This window comes from Ochotona curzoniae, unplaced genomic scaffold (genome assembly GCF_017591425.1).
Source record: "Ochotona curzoniae isolate NIBS_2020 unplaced genomic scaffold, NIBS_Ocur_1.0 contig_43, whole genome shotgun sequence".
NCBI lineage: Eukaryota > Metazoa > Chordata > Mammalia > Lagomorpha > Ochotonidae > Ochotona > Ochotona curzoniae.
This window is the reverse complement of record NW_024466218.1, coordinates 24,903,903-24,921,456: the sequence shown is the minus strand read 5'-3', so window position 1 is coordinate 24,921,456 and position 17,554 is coordinate 24,903,903. Positions and strand designations below refer to the sequence as shown.

The following is a 17,554-nucleotide window of genomic DNA, read 5'->3' as shown; positions in this document are numbered from 1 at the left end:
AGGTAAATTAGGGACCTGTTTCTCTGTGTTACTTTGGTTTTTAAGTTGAGGTGTTATTCATGTAATATAAAGTTAATGGTTTTGAAGTAGAAAGTGCAGTGGCTTTTGGTACATTCACAATGGGAGCACACCTGTCTAACTCCAGATCATTTTCATCATCTGAACAAGAAACACAACGCCCATGAAGCAGTTGTTTCCAGTCCCCCTGACAGGATCATTTTATAAGTCGTTGACTATAATGTCAGCATATACACGCTCATGCATACAGGCACGTGTGCTGTCTACTTACATATGGACCTCTCATTTGTCATGTTGACTAGCTACCGATCAAATCATCTATTTCTGTCTGTCTTATCTACCTGGATATTCCAGAGGACCCATTATTTTCTAATTTTGTGAATAATAGAAAAAAAAGAAAAGAAAGGAAAGCACCTTTTGACTTTTAAAAAAAATTCTGTGTATATTTCTTACATTCTCATTAGAAAATGATTTCAAAGGAATAAAAGGAAGAAAAATCACTTCTAAGTCTCTTATATAAAACTGTTCTTATAAAAACATGTTCTTGTTAATTTATCAACACAAAGGATTTTAACTGGCTTTCCTTACCTTAATATTGAACAATCATCTGAAATTTGTTTCTGTATTGAAAATTTAGTGATAACTGAATCAAGTAATTTAGTCATCATAGTTAACATTTTCTGCAAAAAGAATCAAAGGAGCATCCATGGTATAGTTTTATTGTTAAAGCAATTACTGTTGTTTATATTTTTATACATTCCCTGTTTTAAGTAGGTATTTGCTATAAGCAATAACAAATCTTTAAACTATGTATCCTTAACATTGAGAAAAAAATTGGACCAAATGAAGGCTTATTAAAATTTACATTAATGAAATTTATATAGGTCTTATCTTGAGACATGAACTAATTTTTATTGATCAGTTATCCTGTTTTATGGTCTTATTTCTGGAACACTGCTGCCCTTCCTAATTGACCCCTCCCTTCCTTCAAGTTTTTTGGAGTCACTTTATTACAGTGGGACAATTTCCTTTACACTATTTTGCACATACAGTTTGTGCAGAATACTACTAGCTTTTATACTGTTTCTGATTGTAAGTTCTGCATTTTAAATCCCTCAGATACCTGCTAATAAAAATCCTGTCCTTCTGGAGTTTGTTGTTGTTTTTGTTCTGTACCTTGTGCTAGAAGCTGTGCTCTCAGTTAAATCAGTGAAATCCTGCTGTAGGTTTTACCTAAAAGTTTGCCCTGGGGGTAGGGGAAGAGTTGGGTATTTTAATAGGTAAGAGATAGGCAGTTGATTGGACAGAGATGTTGGCAATTTGCATACTTTTTTTTCTTCATTTCAATCTGTGCCCATGGAGTCATACATTTGGTAATTATTTCATGCTTTTGTTTTCAGTTGAAAGTAGTTTATGGCCATATGTTTTGACGGGAAAAAAAAGTTTGTATTTTTTTCCTGCCTTATTGAAAGGGAAGATGGGGTAATGATTTTACAGTGTACCATGGCATGGAATCCTGTTCAGAACTTCACCAGATTGGAAACTCACTGTTCGTAACGAGTCTCCTGGTAGCAGAGGATGAAGGCATCTGTTTGAAGCACCCACAGTTAAGTCTGACGCTTCAGATGCAGCTCTGAGTCCATTTGTTACTCAGCACTGTAGATACCATTTCCAGTGAGCGCACCTGACCCCGGCATCCCTTAGACTGTTGTGGATTTGGAAGGCTGACCAAGTGTGAGATTTACTGAGCTGGACTGGGAGTGAAAAGCCCTGTGGTGTAGCCCTTTTAAACATGGGTGGAACTGCAGCAGGAGCCCTACCAGCTGTGATTTCCTAACGTGTAACAGGGGTAGGATGAATGATAGAGAAACCATCTCAAAATTATTATTAAATAATATTAGATAAGAAAATGGACATAAGACTGTGATCTCAAATGCTATGGAGATAGGAACTTTTACAATGATAAATACAATCATTTTGTTAAATTTTCATTTTGTGCAGTTAATTTCAAGGTCTGAGATTGCATGTAGAGAAGTGCGCGTGTGAACCCCCTGTGCCGGGAGCTGTGGCCTTGGGTCTTTTTCTTTTGGTAGTGCCTAGATTCTTGGCCTTGCCACTTTGTCATCCTTACTTTGGTCTCTGCATTTGAACGTATGATTTTCTACTTATGCCTGACCAGCTTTCTTTGGTATTCTTCTTGCTTCCTGGGAAAGAATGGAACCTAGAATAAGGGCTCTCTCATCATCTGTGCTTAGGAGATCAGATAGACATAGCAATAAAAACTCTTGACATTGCGAAGCAGGTATGGTATACAAAGGGTTGCACAAGGTCAGAATGTAAAATCCTGGGCAGCTTTGGTGTGCGCTGCTTTCCTTGTTCGCATTACCCACTCAGTGCTATCATAACTGCTCTGGTAATTCTTGTTAAAAAGCTGATCATAGGAAAAGACCGTCTTTATCAAATTGAGCTATAGTGCAGCTAAAGAACTACAATAGCACTTTCCAAAGCTTGTAGGAAGATTGACGATGTGCTGAAAATTGGGATTGTGTCCTTGGAACAATTACTAGGAATGCAGATTTCTGTTCCTCATAGAAAAGTACTTTGATCCCAGTCTGAAGCAAATATATTCATTTTTTACTTCAGCGTTGTCCAAATGTCCAAATGTAAGAACTTGGGCCCTCTCTCACCTGCTTTTATTTATTTATTTTTTTTTTTTGGAGGTACACCTATTAACTTGCAGGGCTGGATATAAACCTTTGGTTTTAGGCATCAACCTCTGGAGTGAGACTCAGAAGAGCAAGGATGGAGATTAGTATACTGAGAATCCTAAAATGTGGATAGGCTGCTGTTTCTGCCTTGTGAAGAAAGCTGAATCATAAACACACTGAGAAGTGACGTGCACTGAGCCCTGTGTTTGCAGAACCGGGGAGTGTCTGTCTTTCTCTGTGTTCCTTGCTTAGCTTGATGTGTGTGCTAAGTTTATTCATTCATGCCTGCAGGCATTTAGTAACTATTTGCCAGGTACAATACACACATCTGTACATTTTTGTATGATTTTTTTTTACTTTGTTTCTTTGATGAGTTATCTTCAGCAAGTTCTCTTAGTGTTTAGTGGAATGCAGAAGAAATAACCATAATCAACATTAGAGTAAACCTGAATTTCATCTGTCTTTATTATAGAGTCAGAGGATTTCTTTTCATATGAAAGAGTTGCTGCTCTCATTTAATTGACAGAAGAATGATTTAGAAGGGTTTCAGAGATGTTCTGGAGAAGACAATCAACCACAACAGTGCCTTGATATTCAGATATGCTCAGTGGCTGCTATGTTATCTAAAAGGAAAGCAACCAGTTTGTTGTCAAAGGGAGGAAAAGTGTTTTAAGTCAGAGAGGAGCCTACCTTTACGTGTACTGTTAACGTTTAGAGGGACGGACGCTCATCCTAATGTTTAAGTCACCGGTGAAGCCACCTGCTCCCCCAGTTGTGATGGTTGGGTCGAGTCTTGGCTTGGGCTGCTGCCTCCTGTTCCTGTGTACACTGGAACACAGCGCTGATGCTGATGAGAAGGTGTCCCTGCACCCTACAGTAAGTTCCCAGGCACTGGCCCCAGGTCAGCCCAGTGTGAGCCTGTAGACATTTGGCGAAGTGAACCAGTGCATGAGGGAGATCTCTTCCTCTCTCTCTCTCCTCCCTTCCTTCCTCCCTCAAAAGAAGTTTAAGATGGCCAGATGCTATAAATAATGGAAAGAACACATCAGTTCTTAGCATTACCTTTACTTTCTGCTGAGAATTTCAACAAATGAAAGTTTGGGAACAACTTAGTCAAGAATTTAGAGTATAATAAAAGGTCGGGATGTGCTAGCGCCCACACTCTTTTACCTGCCAGTCCTGAACATGCAGATAGATGAAGCCAACTCCCACAAGCATAAGCAAGGAAGGAGTCGTGTTTCACCTGGACCACATTTTATGCAATTAAATGTTTCAAGCGATCTTTAGCCAGGTGTAACTTAATCAGTTTAAGGCACTTTCAGTGAGGGCCAAGGTATGCATAACGTTGGCATGGGCATTCCCTTGATTGACCACGTTGAAAGTAACAGCAAACATGCAGTGTCTGCTCACTTAGTGCCAAGAGCAAGAAAAATGCAGGTGTAAAAATAAAAAGAAGTCTTCAGAGCCAGAGGCTAGTACTCACAAACAAGACCATATTCACACTTCATTTTAATGTTTTAAGTTAAAATGCATGCTTCTTTTTAAAGTTTAGTGGTCTAGTAAGTCCGGTAAGTTTAGTGGTCATGGGTGTAGTTTCAGCAAATTATTGAACTGTCAGCAAAGTAGTTTTAACTTTTCCCTGCATCTTGTGTTATTGCACAAATCTATCCACCTTTCACTCATTTACTCACCTTCATCTCAAGAAGACGAGTGAATGGTCCTCCATCCCCTGACAGTGCGCGGGTGCCTCTTTTTTGCACCTCTGTGCTAGATCACTTTTCTTTGTGATCTTCCATTCCTTGACTGCCAAAGAGCCCGTCAGCTCAAGGGACCTGAACTCTGCAAAGCTAGGTTTCTGGAGGAGTGCATAAGCACCTTTGCAGAGAATTCCCGACTGTCAGGGAACACTCTCATAGTGGTTGAGAGCTCATTCTGAAGCAGAGCGCCATGATTTTAAAGATCCTTATTTGTTTTTTACTTAGCCGTGTGACTTTGAGGCAGTTACTTAACCTCTTTGGGCCTCACATACCTTAACTGTAAAATTGGATTGACTGTGAAAGACAATTGAGGACACAGTTTGGCTGGAGAAATATATGGCTTGTCATAAGCAAGGTGTTAGCATCATTGTCATTTCCTCTTGCTAACCAGTCATGAGATCTTGGGGTGCATCAGGCAATGGGACCAGAGTGTTTTCCACTTGTGGACAGTACCATGGCATCATGAAAAAACGCTGCTTGCCTTTGTTTCCCCTTGGGAAGCCCTTGACAGACCTCACTGGGTTGCTGCAGCACTGCAACATACAATCCCATGTTCCCTCTGCCTCTCTTCTATCTCTAATACTGTTGTGCAGTCAGCCCACTCACAGCTCTTCATAGCTTGGCTGCCTCAGGCTTGCAGAATGAGCGCATGACAATACTCGCCAAATAACAGGCCACGATGCAGATTTAAATTATAATGTTATTGACACAGAATTATTAGTGGTTCTTTCTGTCCAGTTTCGTTTTTTAAACCAAAACAGGGTGTTTTCCTCCCTTGTACATTTCTAAAGCTGTTCAAGGTTGCAAAGACTCATTTTTATTGAGAGTCTGAAATCTGATTAAGATATTTGAAAAGCAGACAACAGCTTGCAATATGAAGAATGCCAGAGGAATATCCTTGCCTTTTTATAAAGAAAGAATGCCTGGCCTGAAAGAAGTCCTGTGGCTTTTTGTTTGTCTGTTTGTTTACAGCTCCTGTGTTGCCCTGTGCAGGGTACCCTAGCCTCTGGATCAGTGCAGTGTACTCTGCGAGGCCCTGACTGTGTTCTGTATGCTGCACCTGCAGGCAGCTCCACAGAGACTGGGTGGATGGCTCATTTCCCCGCTTCTCTTTGCTGTTGTCTCCTGTTCTAGGTGTTTTTCAATTGAAAGTCTTACAGCTTTGCAAATTCTTAAAAGAAAAGAAAGTTTGGTGGATAAGAAGGAAACAAATTCTGGCTAACTCTACTAGGATTTAGCTTCAGGTTCCATTTAGTCATGAAGGGATAATCAACACTCATCGGATCCTTAGAAAGGTGGGAAATGTGATTCAATGTTTCTGATGGGTATATGGCTGGCTGTTCGCACTGATTTGTGCTCGGGGGATTTCTCTGGGGAAAATGAGTGCACATTCTTTTCCATCTATTTTTGCGTTGCCACCTGGAGTTCAGATTGGCCATTGCTTTATTAGTAATAATAAAATTGCTTTACATATGAGTGGTACATTTTGCACAGTTAGGCAGTTATAAAATAATCTCTCTATATACTCTATTTTCCCCCAACTATTACTGAGAATAATTTGGGGAGTAAAAGTCTTCAGAGTATCAATTGTTCCTGGGCACTATTTGTTTTTAGGTTAATTCCTTTAAAAACTTCAAGTGCTTTAGAAGAAAATAAAGCTTTTCACACTTGCAACAGGCTTATCCATGTGTAATTCTCCACTTATAATAAATATCGCTGTGTTCATCAGTGGGCTGCTGACGTGTTACTTCTGAATGTAGTCAGTGTTTATATGAGAACAATTCAGATGGGCCTTTATCCGTAACTTGGAAGTGAAGAACATCTTCCATTCATTAACTGTCTTTGGCCTGATGATATAGATTGAGATACATCAGATAAATAACCTTTACCCCTGTGGTCTGCTTTTTGGTTTTTTGTCCTATTCCTAGACTATTTATATAAGCTTTAAACATGATACATTGCCTTTAGACCTTACAATATATTACCTATACTTATGTTATTGTACTGTATTTATTAACTTTCTGTGCCATTTTCCTGCCTCAGTTAGGGAGTTAGAGAAGATTGCAAGAAGGAGAAGGCTGGGAAGTCAGCATCCCGGGTGCTGCTAGGGTCCTTGGCTCAAAGCTTGCACCTCTTGCTTTAGCTTGTTTACCAAAAAAGCTTGTCTGTGATGGATAGACACAAGAGAAACAGAAGCAGCATCTCTAAAGGAGTTATATGAGATTTGCTCGCAACTGCTGTGAAAACACATCGGAAACTCTTACAATATGATCAGCTTTTATTGTCACACAGACATGATCACACCCCGCCTCTCTGTCCCTCCAGCAGAACCACTCAGCTTCGCTGACCGAATTGCAGTTGGTAAATCTCTTACTGTTACTTCTTTCATTTCCAGAAAGCTTATTTGGTATATCACTTGACATGGTTTATTACCATTTCAGCAGATAGTTATAAAAAATGTGTTCAAAAATTATCTAATAGGGGCCCAGCACAGTAGCCTAGTAGCTAAAGTCCTCACCTCGCACCTGCCGGGATCCCATATGGGCACCAGTTCTAATCCCAGCAGCCCTGCTTCCCATCCAGTTCCCTGCTTGTGCCCTGGGAAAGCAGTTGAGGACGGCCCAAAGCCTCGGAACCCTGCACCTGTGTGAGAGAGCCAGAAGAAAAGGCTCCATGCTCCTGGCTTCAGATTGGTACAGCTCTGGCCATTGTGGCTGCTTGGGGAGTGTACCATCGAACTGAAGATCTTCCTCTCTGTCTCTCCTCCTCTCTGTGTACTGGTTTTCCAATAAAAATAAATAAATCTTTTTTTTTAAAGTTATCTAATAGTACATGGAACTCTTAAATAATGAACTACGCTTTCATATTCTGCCATTCATAAAATCATTCATGTGGTACCAGTTGTCTAGCATGTACTAGGAATACTTAGACTTTACCTCTTACCTTGGCCCAGCTGAGAGTTCCTGCTTTTCTTGTCTAAGGGAACAGCCAGTCTTAGTCCTGTTGTAACAGCTGTGCTGTCGTGGGTAGCCGAGGAGGCTAAGGAGAAGCGTGACTCTACCTTAGCGTTTGCAATAGAGGTTTCTGCAGTGGTGGCAACGTGTAGGTTGGAATGTCTAGAATGGCAAGCAATATTTAATTTTATTATATTGGACTATTAGAGTAGCATATATATATATGCTACTTTTCTAGAGACCTCCTTAAGAATATTTATGTGATGAGTAATTCATGTAAGATAAAGAATAATTCTGTTTATTGAGTGCCCATGATAGATTAGGAATTATGCTTGGCTTAAATTATTGGTAACCCTCCCAACAAGAGGGTTTGTTCTGCACATGACAAATGAGGAAAGTGAGGTGCTGAGAAGTGAATGTGTTCCATTTTCACAGGGAGTCAGACACAGGTGCTTTGACTCCAGAGCTGTGCACTTCTCCTACCCTGTCCTCCGTATTTCCATGCTGTTTGGAGGTTATGTCTTATAAGTAGATCGTCACTTGGCATTATGGATCAGATGGCTAACTTGGTCCAGTTAGCCCTTCTGAATGTGGAGACATCCCTGTCTGGAGCCATTGTTTTGCTTTGTTTTCCTTGCTAAGACCCATATCTGCAAAATTATGAGTAATTCAAAATCCAACCATGTCTCCTGAGAAATGAGCAAACCACTGAGCAGCATGTGCCCACGTTGGTTGCCTGGCCTGGGTTTGTAGACCTCGGGCGCTGCAATAGGACTCTTGGCATCTGGGCGTTGAGCTGTCACACTTAAGACTGTGAAATCTCACAGAGGTCAGAGTGGCTGAGTGAGGCAGCCCAGCCCTTGGCATCTGCCTTATGATTCTGCTTTGCCATCTTTTGCTTATCAGAGGATGCACAATAACTCAGCGAGGGTCCAAACACAAGGTTTTGGTGTTTCTGAGCTGGCCTCTGGAGGTAGCACATTTAGATGGTAGTCGCTGAGTCACAGAGGGGTGTACACTAAGAAGTAATAAATAGTTGCTGTCACTTAGCCTCCCTGATGACACTCCTCGTGATGCAGGATCCAAAACTATGTCTTATCCTTTAGAGTTACATTCCCTGTTAAGCAGCTCACTTAACATACCTTGGAGGAACTATAAACACACCTTGTGATATTTCATTTTCATTAAGACGTAATTACCAGTTGTGCTTTGATTGTGACTGAAGCAGAGCTTCATCTTGGACAGTTTAAACTACCTTTGCTTTTCTTGCCATTTAAAAGTAAGCAATTGTGTTTTGATGACAAGGTCAAATCCTTGCCTTACTGCTTTCAAACATTCTTAGCATGGACAAGTGACCAGACCTTCTTGAGTTGCTTTTGTCCAAACTATAAAAGTGGTAGCAGCAAGACAATAACCTGATGCCTGCTGTTTTTATTTTCCTGCTCCGTGTGTGCAAGGTATCATTCCAGTTGCTAGACATGCAGTACAGCATCTGAGCCTCATGACAGCATTACCCAGTATGTATTGTTATTCCCATCTTACAGATAATAATCTTCATTCCATGGAAGCCCGAAAGAACGATTCTAGTGGAACTAGCAGTCAATTCAAGGCTGGTTTGAGCCAGTACATGCTCAGTGAGACTTCAGTCCTGTGCATTAGACATGATACTATTCATTGAATCCAGCTTATGTGATCCTTATGAAGATTGGAAATAATGTTTTTGGAAATCCTGCTACAAAAGCTGTTTCATAAGAAGTTCTAAACAAATAACTGTTATTTTCATATTAAGATCACCGTAGATTTGGGACAGCACCATAATGTAGTGGATTAAACCTTTACCTGGAATGTGAGATCTCATATGGGTGCTGGTTCAAAGCCTGGGTGCTCCACTTCTTAGTGTGCTCCCTGCCGGTAGGCCTGATAGGGCAGTGAAAAGATGGCCCAGGTTCTTAGGCCTCTCTACCCACATGGGAAACCCAGAGAAAGTTCTAGGTTTCAGACTTTGGATCAGCTCTTGCCATTGTGACCATTTGGACAATGAACCAGTAGAAGGAGAATCCTTCTGGCCCTCCCTCTCTCAAGATTTTTCCTTTTGAATAAAAGTAAAGAAGCCAGGAGAAGGAGAGAATAAATGAGAAGAAAATCAAAAGGGAAAGCAAGCAAAGTCTCTGACGGTGAACTTGAGGTGCTGCGATAGGATGAGAGCATCAGAGGGAAGGTCTTTGGGGCAACTTCTGTTCTTTGTGTTGGCTTGTTCGCTTTCCCGGTTGACTAACAAGCGGAGGTTCAAGGTTAGTAAGCATTGAATGGAGTAGTTAATGCACCATAGATGCACTTCTCAAATGACAGCCAAATCAAGTCTGGAAAATGAAAGGTGTTTTGTTTGTTTGTTTTTACCTTCATCAGCTCAAGGTTTATTGTTTTCTAGAGAACTTTGCTAAACTCAGAATTCTGTTTCATTCTGTCCTCAGTTTGGGCATGGAAGAGAAAAAGACCATTGTGGACTTTGAGTATTAAGTATGCCACGCTCTTAGTTTTCCATGAAGCTTTTCCTCAACAAACACTTGAGCACAAGTGCTGTGACCTCAGAGTTTGAGCCAAGAGTCCCCATTTCTAATTTGGCATCACAAATTTCACACTTCTTTAGTGGCTCTTGTAGGAAGAATGGGAAATGCCAGCAGTCACCGTGGTCTGAGCCACCTTATTGGAAAAAATTGAAGTGTGAATTTTTATTTACTGCTACTTTCCTCATGTTTCATTTTTGGGCGTGCTTCAATACATTGTGCTAGAATTTGGACCTTTTTTGGGCATTAAAACTGTTCCAACTATAAGAAAGAGATATGGAATATGTGCTGTTCTCATTCAACAAAAAGCTGTTGTGTTTAACAGTTATGTTAGTAATCATTTCTTATACCTATAATAATAATAATAATAAAGTTAATTGGATGTGGCCTTTTCTTGTTGAATCACTCTATTTAATATCATCACTGAAGCTGAAGCCTGTTTGAAATCTTCTGGTGGAAAAATTAGCAAAATGCTGAGCAGAAGTAAAAATAAAAATAATGAAGCTACTTATTGATCATTTTAGGCCCTTAAATATGGAAATTTTATTGATAAACTGTTTATTTATTTTCATAAATATCTTAATAATTTCAATCATTTTAAAAGAAATTACTGACCAAATGGTGAAAGGGAAAATGTAGCAGTTGTATGTCTTTAGCAGTTCCCTATCTTGAGCAACTTGCCTTTACTATTCCATTATTGTATTTTAGAAGGTGGAGGAGTTGAATAAAGTTGCTGATTCCTTGTATTAAAAGGTATAGTTTTGTTCAGTATTTATCTAAGCAAATATATGGAGAGCTTTCTATTAAAATAATGGGTGAGAATGGTGAAGTCTATAAAGGGAAAGGAATTGATAATTGATTGCACCTGTTCTTTGAATTGGTATGTAAAGAAAATTTATAAGATGTGCAAAAGTTACCATTTTGGGAAAACCATAAATAGTAATTCATTCCCTGTCTAAAAGTCTTCAATAAGGCTATATTGCCAAAAAAGTAGAAAATTACTCTAAGAACATTTTAACCTCATGGATACCCTGTTTCAGGCAAGCAGTATGTATAAATGATGCTATCTTTAGATAGTTGGGCTTGATCATAATTCATACTCGAAGTAATATCCTTAAAAATAACCAAAATCAGCCAATGAGTTTTCCTTGTCTCCCAGAAGAAACATCAAGACTTTCAAAATTGGAAAAGCAAATGAGCCTTGTCAGGTGTCATACTGTAGTGCTATTATAATAATGTAAATGCTTAAGGATATTGTAATAGAAAATCATTAAAACTAAGCTATAAATTCATTTAAAAGAATAATTTTCAACTGTTGCAAAGTGTAAGATTACTTAATAGCACAGAACTGCATTTATTTTCAGTTTACAAAAAATGTACTTGTTGGAGAATAAGACACACTTGTGTCTACACCAAGTACCTGGCTGGCTACAGGCATGACAGTATGTGACAGTCATGCTGGTGTTATGCTCACCCTGACTTTAGAATGAGATGGTCTGATTTTCACTTTCTCGCTTTCTAGAACGAGTGATGTTTTCATAGTATTTTTTTAGCCTTCTCTCCAGACCTCTTAAGTATTTCCCAAACTGTTTGCTACTCAAAGTTCACCTTAAAGAGCTGAAATTGGTTGACAGACTTAATTCTTTGATTTGTTTTTGGAGGCTCGACCTATGCTTTTATTTTCTGTTCCTTCAAGATGCTTGAAAAATATTTATTTCTTATTTTAAGCCCTGTGGACATAGAAGCAAGTTGCTGTTTATGCATTTAAAATGGGAAGAAAATTACAAAATAGAGACTTGTGCAACATAGAATGCAGGATCCTCTGTGACTTAGGAATCATTCATGTTTCTGAAATGTGAGAAGGTTTCTTAGATTTGTTTTTGTTTTGTGCGATCTCCAGCACTTGCCACATTTCAAGGGCACTGGGGGGCATGTGCAGCACGTATCTGATGTATAGATGTGTGTGTGTATTTTCCAACATCTGTCGCTGTAGACCTAGCCTTTGTGAAATCGTAAACCTTCTATTAATGCTTAGTATATGATTTCTGGTGTCCCGAGAGCAATTATATTATTATTCTTGGGTGTTTATTTGATGTGCACTGTAAAAACACAATAGGAGTTATTTTTTGGTAACCTGCAGTTGGCTTTTTATTGGTGAATTTCTTTTCCGTTTACTGTGACCTGTGAATATCACTGTAGGCTCACTGCCAATTTTGTGAGCCGCTGCTTCAAAATGGAGGCAGGAAGGTATCCATTTTCATCAAGAGGATAACAGTGTTTTAGTCTTTCCGACCATCTGGAGAGAGGAACTTTTCGAGCAAAAGAAAATGGGGATTTAAAAAAAAATGTATTTAGCAGGAGACGCAAAGGGGAAAACCAATTAAAGTTAAACTATACCTTATGAATTTATGCTTTTCTACTAGGCTGTCTTGTTTAAAGGAAACATAAACAAGAAAATACACAGGCTATTTTTATAAAGAACTAGTTCCCCAAGTCTCTTGAGCATTGGTAAACTAATGTAAGTAAATTAGGTTTTTGGCGCACTTTTTCTGTTTATTGTACACACAAATATAATAGGCACCAAAGACGAGCCTCCCCTACTTCCTGTGCACACAGAGTGTTGGTGGTCTCGCCGAGGTCCAGCTTTTAGTGGCCTTTTCAGAGCATCTCTGGAAAAAGCTGACACTGGGAATTTTATATTCCAAGATGTATTTACCACTCCCTGCAGTCTGGATGCCTCTCCTCTCCAATCCCTTCTCTTTCCCCTACCTCTTTCTCTTCCCCTTTCCATTTCCTCTTTGCCTTCACTTCCCCTTCCCTGCCCCACTCCTCCCTCCCTTGCTTGAAGTGGAGATTTTAATTGAAAAGTAGAGTTTTTCGGCTAACTTTTGAAAGAAGCTTCATGTATGTCTTTCTGTTCCACTTTGCACATACTCTAGTTCAGCATTGTGTTTCGTGTTGCTTTTTAAATGAATGCTTGAGCTCACGTGTTGCCCCCTGGGTATTATAGAGTATATTTACAAGCACACACAGTTGCAAGATTCTTGCCTGTCACTAGAAAATCTCTTACCTGTTCGTGTTCTGGTCGTCACACAGAAAAACTGAGCCATTAGTTTTGTTCACTGCTCTGCTGACTTCCAAAAGGGGCTGTTTCTAGGTCCGATCGGATTGAGACTGGATCTGATTAACCATGGAGCATTTTGTACCAACAAATGGACCTTGAGATGCTTTGGTCAGTGCAGGAAGCACAACTCACTTGTCTCTTTCTCCTAAGGTCTACGCCCCATCAGCCAGCACTGCCGACTACAATAGGGACTCGCCAGGCTACCCTTCCTCAAAACCAGCAGCCAGCACTTTCCCTAGCTCCTTCTTCATGCAAGGTAAGACCCTGCTTCTCATGGCAAGTTTACCAAGCAGTCTTCCTTGACCTTATCATGTCATGAATGGAGCAAAAGAAATGGCATAGTAGGCAAGTGGGGGATCTCGATGGTCATGATGTGCTCATTGAATTCTCTGAACATAAATTAATTAATTGAAACTGTCCTATGACCTTTCCTTTTATCTTAATGCCACTGGAGCGTGAAGGAGGAAAGGCTAGGTAGACAGGTTTTGTTTAGAGCAGATAGTGCTGCTGGGCTCCCAGGGCCTACCATCTCCACACATAACCACCTGCAAGAAGGAGGTGTTGCATGGTCACGTGTTTTATTGTCCAGGATGTTTTGAGTGTCCTGGATTTAACCAACAGAGAACAAATTGCTCTTCTGCATGTATAAGATTATGTGAAAGTTTCTGTCATTTTATACACAAGATCAAGGATTTCATTTAAGATTAAATGACCCAACTATAGCCCAGCATATCACAGAATGAAAGCTCTATCCCTACATGCTAACTGATTAAGGATGGAAGACTCAACATGTTTTCAGGATAAATATAGCTTCAAGGAAGAGCAAATATTTTTCTTTATTTTCATTGACTCCAGTGTTGACAGTCTTGCCTCTGCTGATGTAACCTTTTTGTGCTACTTGGAAACAACTGCGATGGTTCAAATCATGGCAGCTGCCTCATGAAGTGAAGTTTTGGAGAGTGCACCTAGGAGCAATATCCCTGAAATGCCCGAGACACTTTGAAAATGCAATGATCCTGTTACTGGCTTTATTTAGGTGTGGAACTTACTAAAAAAAACCCTTGTGTACAGAACTCACTTTTTGCCTGGGCATGGAGGCCATATTTGAGTGTACCTTTGTAAAGTGTTACTACATTGCATTCATTGTACTAATCTGTGAAGGTCCATGCCATAGGGAGAGGTGTGTACATTGGATAGCAGGTGCCAGATGGGCAACTTTGTGACTCTTGTACACTGTGATGGACACACACCGAATTGTTCTGGTCAGAAGGGATTCACCTTTCCCTTCAAAAAGTAAGCTGTTTTTGGTTCTGAATTCCCAAGTAAACTTCCTTTGGGCATGTCTAAACTTGAAGTGAATGGATTCCTCAGGAACAGAGCATTCCACTCTCCTGGATCTCCCCTTCCCAAGGATCCTTGGCCTCTGTGGACCTGTTCTGGATAAGCCTCTCAAAGGAACACAGAGGAATGTGCTACCTGGATGCCTCATGTTCCATGATTGAAGACTTGGCATTTTTAGCTACAAGCAGTTAAGTTAACAGATGTAGGAATGAAGTGACATTAAGATAAAAGTGATGTTACTGCAAGTGCCCAGAGAGGCTGCCATTTCTTGGAGCAGATCCTCATTGAGAACGTTGACAGAGGGTGGATTTGGTCTCTTGGCTTAGGAAAGCGGCTGGTTTTTGTGCGGCCGGTTGCCAGAGAGGCCAGGTGCCTCAAATGCTCAAAATAATGGACTCCTTTTCATAGGAGACACACAAAGTAGGGGCCAGACTTTCTGGTCTGTGTGTGGATATCCCCCCCGCATAGGAGAAAACATTGAATGGATATTTATGATGAGCACAATTAATTTGCACAAGTCTAATTTTATTCTTCCACAAACAACATTATGCAAAGATAATGGGATATGATAAATATTAATTTACCATGAAAAGCGTACTTTATGTAAAATACATATTTGTAATTCTGCGTTGTGTACAGTATTCTGTTAACCATCCTAAGTGTATTGCTGCCCAGCAAATCACATTACCAGAATGTTTTAGGAGACTCTTGTCCAATAGTATGGACTCTCATTGATTTGTTATGTCTATGCCATCAACTAAAAATGTTAGCAGTCTTTGAAATTCATCTTCAGATTTAAGTGACACTTAAGTTTCTGTAATCTAAAAACTGAGTCTAAAATACATGGATACTAATTGTTTTAAAGACCTGCGTTTTCACATGATGTGCACAGAAAATAATTATATATTGTTGGGCTTCCATAGTGTTCATGGCCTGGGAGAATATACACTTAAGATGGAAGGAACTCTGTCTAGGTGATATTTTAAGCTCTCCAGAATTTTTTTTAAAAAATACCAGACATGATTTGTCTTTTATGATTCTCCGAAAGGAAATTTCTTTAGATTCATTCTATTTGTTCGAAGCTAGCCCATTTATGAGCGTCTACATTTTAGAAGTAAAATCTTACTGGGGAAAAGCAAAACATCTTGAAGTACAGTATTGGATTGAACTTGGCCATTGCCTATATTTTCAGAAGGCTTTTATTGAATAAAAAAGGTAGGGTAAAAACAATGTTGCTTTTAAGGAAGTAATAATACCCGCTGTACATTTAACATGCAGCTGATGGCTTAGGGTGTGTGTAGCACTCAGTATGTAGTGTTAAACTTTTGGGAGAAGGGTGGAAAGAATAGTATCAAAGGTAATATATATTATCCCTCCTCCACCCTCAAATTTGAGAAATTAAGTCTGAACATGACAGTCTGTTGCTAATTTCTAGATCAGCAGACATAGGAATGAAAGTCTGTAGGACTATTTTTAGTGTGTTGTGAACAAAAGGTTACTTCATATTGAAGTACATTCCATGTATTTTTTCATACAATATTAAGCCTCTTTAAAACTCATGAAGTTTTTAAAAAGCCAGAGGCTCTCAAAATAATCTAATTTTGTATTTACCTTATGATAATGTATGCACTTTGAATTCCTGCTGAAATATAAGCTAGCTACATATCTATGTATCAAAAATATAAAAACAAATTACCTAACAACTACGCTATTTGTGACTTCTTTTCCCAATGCCATTGGGTAATCATAATTCTATTTATTATACCTGCTAGAAAAGTGAAATCTGACCTTTAAAATCTGAGTTGTTGCTTTTAATGTTTATAAATTTGTTACCACTTTAATGCCACAAGTACTTAATTTTTATCTGAAAATTTAGCAGAGTTCTTATTTTCTACTTGATTTTTTTTTTTTCAAAAGAGTCAGGGAAATTGTAAGAAATATTTCTATTAGCATTAGTTGCCTTGTTAACTTGACAAAGATTCTCATGCTGGAACATGCTCTGTTCTTTCACAGGAGAGTTTTTACTGAAAATACTAACTTGGCTAAATGTTTATATTTGTTTAACAAAATACAGCTACTTGGGAAGAAAGAATGATGACTGTCTTTTGATGTAATCAGCTAACGGACACAAGGATGAATACACAGCAGGCAGTCATTTTCAAGTATATGAAAACCCCCTATTCTATAAGGCAAGCCCAACAGCCTCGGAAAACTCATGCTTCTCTTTGTCCTTACAGATGGCCATCACAGCAGTGACCCTTGGAGCTCCTCCAGTGGGATGAATCAGCCTGGCTACGGAGGAATGTTGGGCAACTCTCATATTCCCCAGTCTAGCAGCTACTGTAGCCTGCACCCACATGAACGTTTGGTAAGACAGCTTTGCATGAGAGAGCGAGAATATGACTACTTGATGAAATCTCATGCCAGTCTTCCCATGCATACACAAAGGATGTTTGCTACAAGGAAATGCAAACATGGTACACACCCATTGTGCTTACTGTTGCATTGTTTCTGTTATCAAAGGCACACTGGAATCAGATCACCTTTGCCAACCCTTCCAGGGTCTCTTCTCATTGTTCTTTTGTTTGTGTGTGTATGTGTGTTTTGTTCTGTGTTCTTTGTATCACAGTATTGGCTTCCTTTAGTACGTGAATACATGGTGTGTCTGAGTTACAGGAAATCAATTGTGGTGGGTCCTTGTCATGTGTTGCTCTGGGTTTGGAAGCCTGTGTCCCAGATTGCAGAGGGTAGCCAGTGGACTCGGGAGTAGTGCTACGCATCCCCCTGGGGCCATGTCTATTTCCTCTTCGCCAGTTTGTATGGGCGTTGACCTGTTGTAACACAAAACAAAATATACATGGTTTCTGTGCAGTTCTGTCAGTAGCAGCCATCAGAAGTTTTTCACATAAACTGGAGATCAAATTTTCAGTTCTTGATTTTAATTCCACACAGCACAGCCTGGTATGATCCTCTGTTTGCCTCAGTCTAGTTGATTATGCTGCGCTGTGAAAGCGGTGTCTTTCATCCGAAACTTTCTCCAGGTATCAGCCATACTCATCCTTGCTGGTGGAGTTGTCTATCCTGTGGG

The 17,554-nt window shown here is 39.6% G+C and overlaps 1 protein-coding gene across 8 annotated transcripts in view; it reads left to right on the top strand.

The window, feature by feature from the left end:
• The window catches only part of TCF4 (transcription factor 4), a 353,857-nt gene that overhangs the window by 293,335 nt on the left and 42,968 nt on the right, over nucleotides 1-17,554 (top strand). For all 8 annotated transcript variants that reach the window (XM_040985021.1, XM_040985019.1, XM_040985020.1 and 5 more), the window contains 2 exons: nucleotides 13,276-13,381; nucleotides 16,704-16,834. In XM_040985021.1, the coding sequence (XP_040840955.1) occupies nucleotides 13,276-13,381; nucleotides 16,704-16,834 (237 nt within the window). The remainder of the gene's footprint in view (nucleotides 1-13,275; nucleotides 13,382-16,703; nucleotides 16,835-17,554) is intronic.